The following is a 6,542-nucleotide window of genomic DNA, read 5'->3' as shown; positions in this document are numbered from 1 at the left end:
CAAAAATGAAAAAATATGATCTATAACTACGATTACAAGATCCAAATAATATCAATTTTAGCAAAATTACCAAATATAAATCACTTTATGTTTTAGTTTCATAATCAATCTTGACTAAAATTTATTTTAACAAAATCAATTATAAAACAATAAAAAACAAGCATTCTCCATATTTTCTATGACTAATGTAATTAAATTCTATAGAAGAAATGAAAATCATGCATGAAGTTGTGGTTGTACATTTGGCATGAACATAATGAAAAGATGAATAAGACACATGAAGTCATGAACCATTAAAATTTCAATGCAAAAGAGTGGGCGGTGTAGCCTAGATATTGTTAAGTGTCACGCACAGTCTCATGTCACCTTAAAATTCACAAAATTTCAAAATTCATATAGCCAAGTAATTATGTATGCATGCAGCTGTTGTACATGATGTTCACTCCTCTATTATATATACCCTTAAACATTTTTATTATAAAAAATTACATTAGTATCAACCCTCACTTAGATATCATTTTTATAATAACCTTATGATATACTCCAATGCATATGCATAATTAACTAAGATAACTTAGATTATAGATACATATGATTTGATCACACATGGTAGTGTTACATAGGTGCAAGCTGTGAAAGTGGGGCATTATTATTATATAAACTGCACTGTGCACACTAGACACTTGACACTGCACAAGTCACATTGCAGGACCCTCTCATCTCATGGAATTCAGCGTTACATTCAAACTTCCCCTTATACCCGCACACTAACCTAAGTTAAACTATATTAATTAATTAATCCTGCTCGCTTGCTCCTATTAGTTTATGACTTTATGTTTTCTCTCCCTCTGATTCTTTCTTGCAAGAAAAGAGAACCACCCAACTCAACCGTTTTGAAAAGTTGGAGAGAGAACGAAAACATTGTTGAAATATGATATGAGACAGATCAATCTTACTACTTTGGTCTTAAAGTCTTTGGTTCACTTCCAACTTCCAACACTCCACAGCGTTGCTGCTCACTTTGATTGGTTCTTACCAGATTTTTTTTTTCTTTTAGTTTAACTCAGATGGTATCACAACAAACGGCACAAAATTTCATATAGTTGAGGTACAATTTTATTTTGTGTCTACCTAACAATTTTTTGAGTTTGAACCTACTCTTACTTTCACCTCATTTGTGTATCCCCCAAAGTTTCTGAAATTTGTTTAGATCCAGCACTTTTTTCTGGATTATTAGTTACACATTAGCACAACATCAAATAAATTGGTTGGTAGTTGGTACTTATTTGGGTTTGGAGAAATTCAAGATTTTGATCCAATCCCATTTACCATTTGACAATCCACTTTTATATTATTCACTGCCCATTTTCTATTTTTCTTCATTTCATGTTATTCTGGCATCTCTGGTTTGAGCATTGGATTGTGTTCAGTTCTCTTCTGTTCTTCTTTGACTGCAGAATATAGAGACTGAGATCAAAAGGAGGGTGTCTGAAAAGTTAGTATCCGAGGCAATTTTTTTAGAGGGTAATACTCCTTTTTTTTATTATTATATTTTTCAGTTGAGTACCTTTTGGTAATGTCTTTTGGAAATGGAATTTATGCTTGTTATAGGTAAAGGCCAATGAAAGAGAAAGAAGAAGTGGTTCCACCTTCTTTTTTTTGCCCCCTTTTTTTCATTTTTTTTCATCCACAAACCATAATAGCTTTTATATTATTTTACAGAGGTGGAGCGTTTGGTTTTAGCATGCAAGTAAGAGAGCCACCTCAATAGAAAAACACCTTTGAGAGACAAATCAAAAAATGAAGAAACAGGAAGAACAGTGTAACAGAGAATCTAAGAAGAAGGGTCACATTGTAACTTGGACTCAAGAGGTAAAAACTTATTCCCTCTATTGCATTTTTTTTTTATTGTTTAATAATAGTTCTTTGTCTACTTATGAATCCATTTGCATTTGAATATTGTCTTATGCTTGGTTATGCAAGTTTCAGGAAGATGATATACTGAGAGAGCAGATTGGTATCCATGGAACTGAAAAGTACTAATTCTTCCTCTCCTGGGTTACCATTGTTTTTGCTTCTTTCCTTCCTTGAAGTAACATTAAAATGGGTTCTTGTTATTGCCAAAAAACTATATGCAGTTGGGCAATTATTGCTTCTAAATTCAAGGACAAAACGACAAGACAGTGCAGAAGAAGGTGGAGATTTTGAAATGCTTATTGTGTATTTTGAATTTCCTTGATCTTCTGCTTTGTTGTTGTTGTTATTATTATTGTTGTTACCAATCTGATTCTTAAGTAACTAATAAAATATCAGATGGTACACTTACTTGAATTCTGATTTCAAGAAAGGTGGATGGTCACCAGAGGAAGACTTGCTCTTATGTGAGGTATATCCTTGCTTCCTCTCTCCAAAAGTTAGATATTCCATTCGAGTTTAACAAGCTTACTTTATTGTATAAGATTAGGAATCTACACAACTTTAAGAACTTGGATTTCAATGAAAAAGTCTACAGAACAAGCTTGATTTGCTACTCTAGCCTATCCATATTTCAGTAAATCTGTTTTGTGGCTTTAATTTCCTGCAATTTTCTTTGCAGGCTCAAAAATTATATGGCAACAGATGGACAGAAATAGCGAAAGTGGTTCGAGGGAGGCCAGCCATGTTGGAGGTACTTTAAAGACTTTAAAAATATAATTTCCTGTATGCTTAACAAGAAGACTAATATTTTTTTAATATGATTCAGGCAAATGGATCTGTATGAAGACTCTCCAGCCAGTTCTGAATACAGTACAGGATCAACTATCCTCCCTCTCTCAGCTGGTGACATTATGGAACACTCTTCACACCGGGATATAGAAACTGAAATGAAAACCACACAAATTGAAGATAAGAAAGAAGCAGATGGATGTGAGAGAGGTGTTCTAGTTACTGCAACCCTGGATCAAGGTAACATAATTCATTATTAAGAATGAAAATTCTATCATTTTTCTCCTTCATGTATTAATACCCTTCTCATTTTAATGAACCAAAATGCTAATAAGATATACATATTTCCATAGTAGATATGCTGCTGAATTCGGAAGAACAAATAAACAATGATAGCGCTGTTTCTGCCTCATCAAGAGTGGAGTTTGGTTCCCCTGTTCAAGTAACTCCGATATTCAGATCTTTGGCTGCAGGGATTCCCAGCCCAGAATTTTCGGAAAGTGTAAGTTACCCAAACACCTTGGGATTAAACAATTTTAAGACCAACAGAAATACTATCACAGTAATAGTAACAACTAACAAGTATGAATATACTGTTAATAACATTATATATTTGGAAACCCCACTGAACCAATGTTCCTATAAAATCAATAATCAATATGAATCAGAAGCAGGACTTCGAGAAAGCTATTAAATTATCCATTCCAGCAGTAACATGATAATGCAGTGCAATTTAGGTGTGGTGTGTGATCAGTGGAATCAAATCATGTTTTAACTGCAGTAAGCAGATTATAGATCCAAAGTTATCAATAAAGAATAAATTGCTACTTTCTAGTTTCTAGGTCCGTTCCGGTGCAGATGAAGACAGCATCCAAAACATAGGTCAACTACTAACAGAATACCAATATCATTGATTGAGGGGTAATAAAAGGAAAGTGAAAAAAAGGTTCACTGGTAATTATTTTAGAACAGAAGAGGGTTGGTAAGTTGGAGATAGTTATACAATCGGAAACAGGTTTTAATGTAAGAGAGTGGAAGTTGATAGATGATATGAGCATCTGCATTGCTTAAATCATAATTAAGCTAAGCTCTAGAACAGAAGGACTAGAGTACTATAACAGTACTAAATACATAGCCATGAAGCATATTTTGTTATCTCCTCCTAATTAGTTTCATCTGTATACTTGCTATGAGCAATTAGACAATTAGTCGTGACCCTTTTTCTTGTCATGCATTCCAATTTATCAAAGTTTGAAGCTAGACTAACCATTTGTTCTTGAACTTCTTTCAGGAAAGGAACTTCTTAAGGAAAACACTAGGAGTGGAGTCTCCATCTCTCAACCCAAGTGCTCAACCATCACAACCGCCACCCTGCAAAAGAGCCCTACTAGACAGTTTACAATCCTAGATCTCAATATCCATAGGTTATTTTCCCCTTTCTGAATCCTTGACATCCTTCTTTGCCTAGTTTGAGAAACATTTCAATTTTATTCTGCCCTAAAACTTTGAAAGGCATACCCTTGGCAAGAATGTAATGGTATGTTCTTGCCATCTTCAACATATCTAACAATATCCTTCCCTTCACTCAAGGGTTACCTCCTAGATAATGGCACCAAAAATCAGTGTGCTTTTAGAGTGTGATTCTTTGGTTTGTCTTCTTTTCACATTATTCTGGGTTTGTTTTTCTCCAATCCAGCATTTTGCCTTTTTTTTATGTACAGAGCCTGGTGTGTTATCATTAGTCATCTTGCGCATATGTATACATTGGCATATCGCCTTTCCTACTACATATAATGAACAAAAACATAAAGAGAAAAGTTGCAAAAAAAGGGGGGGAAAGAAGTGTGTAATAGAGGATTTTCATTAATTAGTTGGAACCTAGATTCTTATTTGTTTGTTTTTGGTGTGCATAGATTATAGAATAAATTATCTTCCCCTTTTTTTTGTTTCTGATGTACTGAAACTTAAGTATAATTGAGTGGTATTTTGGTTTTGGTGTGCTCAATGTTGTATCTATTTCTTACACAACCAAATCTAGAGAATTCTTCAAACAAGTAATCCCAATTAGGCATAAACAAATTCTCTCACTCTCTGAACAAGAAAACAGACAGGTTACATTGTCCTTTCATACAGAAGAAGAAAAAAGGGTTCTAGACAAAATTATGTACTTACATAAGATAGAGGGACCCTGTGTTGTGTTGTGGCAGATTCATGCTGCATGCAGATTGCAGAGCTTTCCTTCATGGAGTGCTTGTTGTGCTGTGTGGAACAAGAGTTCATCTTAATGAGTTAGTTCCATGGCTGTTGATGGTGGTTGTGAAGTGGAATCCAGAAGGCATTACATAACATAATATAATGATGAATATGAAAAAGGCATTAGCTCATAAAGAAGGAGGGAGCTATCTACAAAATAAAGCGCCTTCCTTTACTCTTAACTTTCTTCATTAAAGGCAAACTGCACCTATGACTCTTTTGACTACACAGTCAACACTTTTAGTGAGTTTTTTGAAAATCTGTAGTGCTCTTCATATAATTCCATGCAAGTATGCAATTTCAAGGGTGAGAAATTTAGATAAAATGTTTAACTTTTAGTACTAAATAAGTGCTTTTTCAATCAATCCTGCAGCACTCTCTATCCAACAAAAGTGTCTTTTTAGCAACATATTTGTCATTTGAGAATTCTAAAGTGATGCTACCAGCTAATTCTATCTAATTGTTCTCTTCACTAAGTATTTTCATTGACTTGCAAGTTGCAAGTACTATTATTTACAATTTTCAATAGATTTTTTTTAGTGTCACAGATTCAAAGTCTAGATTTAAGTTACAGTTACACAATCATATGTTATCATAGAACTTTATGAGACCCTTATCTTAGGGGACTGTGTTTTAGTTTAACTGTTGTAAAAGAATTAAAGAAATGATCTTTTATATATTTATTTTAATACCACAAATAAGTAATAACACAAATAAATATTTTTTTTTTGAGTTTGTATTTCCATTAAAGATTTTAGTGTATTTAAAGGTAAGGGTGTTCGCAGTGCGATTTGGTTCGGTTATTTAAGGAAAAGCCATCCGATACGATCGTTTATTAAAACTGCGGTTCGGTTTGGTTCGGTTTTTTTGCCAAGACCATCCGAACCAAACCAAACCAATTAAAATCGGTTTGGTTTGGTTCGGTTTGTTCGGTTTTTTTAATTAATTCAGACAAAAACAATGAACAATATGAGCACATAGCTCATCATAAATTCATAATGATACAAAATTAAAAAAAAGAAGGAAGAATCATATAAAACATATAAAAAAGGATAGGAGTGGATACAACTTCTATAAAACAAGGAACAATCATAACAAATAATATTTATAAAAAAAAAACTAGATTAGTGAAAAAAATGATTCAATCAATCAATTTGTTGGTGATCTTATATTTGCAGATTTGTTTGGAGGAGCATTACATGTCCACCATTCCACTAGTTCCACCTTCACTTTCACCAATATTATCCCTCATATTATGACCAAACTGCAAAGATATTAAGATACAACATTAAATATCAACACAACCGTGAATCAAAACCAAAAATAGAATAACAATAAATCATCGAACTAGTTTAAGCTTCTCTGGAGAACATCTACAGTTATGGATATCCTAACAGTGAAATTTATAAATAATGTAGCAACTCAAACAGATTTTTTTTAATTCTGTTCTGCAATGTAGAAGCTTCTATGTAAAGAAAGTGAAATATGATATAGCTTTAAAACTATAAGAAATGGGATTCAGAGCAGTATAGCAGTGTGCATAAATTAACTAACCTCAGAAATGGAGTGGCTTTGTTGATGAA

The 6,542-nt window shown here is 33.2% G+C and overlaps 1 protein-coding gene across 1 annotated transcript; it reads left to right on the top strand.

Annotated features, from left to right (window-relative positions):
• LOC107631893 (transcription factor MYB88-like) lies at window positions 521-4,711 on the top strand. Its single transcript, XM_021119709.1, is given in 11 exon segments — window positions 521-1,108; window positions 1,458-1,524; window positions 1,723-1,872; window positions 1,990-2,036; window positions 2,139-2,195; window positions 2,314-2,386; window positions 2,597-2,653; window positions 2,655-2,668; window positions 2,744-2,946; window positions 3,063-3,208; window positions 3,998-4,711. Coding segments are annotated over 9 exon segments (786 nt in total). The 5' UTR covers window positions 521-1,108; window positions 1,458-1,524; window positions 1,723-1,800; the 3' UTR covers window positions 4,115-4,711.

The sequence above is a fragment of the Arachis ipaensis genome, chromosome B03, assembly GCF_000816755.2.
Source record: "Arachis ipaensis cultivar K30076 chromosome B03, Araip1.1, whole genome shotgun sequence".
Classification (NCBI taxonomy): domain Eukaryota; kingdom Viridiplantae; phylum Streptophyta; class Magnoliopsida; order Fabales; family Fabaceae; genus Arachis; species Arachis ipaensis.
The sequence above is the reverse complement of the archived record's forward strand: the minus strand, read 5'-3'. Positions and strand labels throughout refer to the sequence as shown.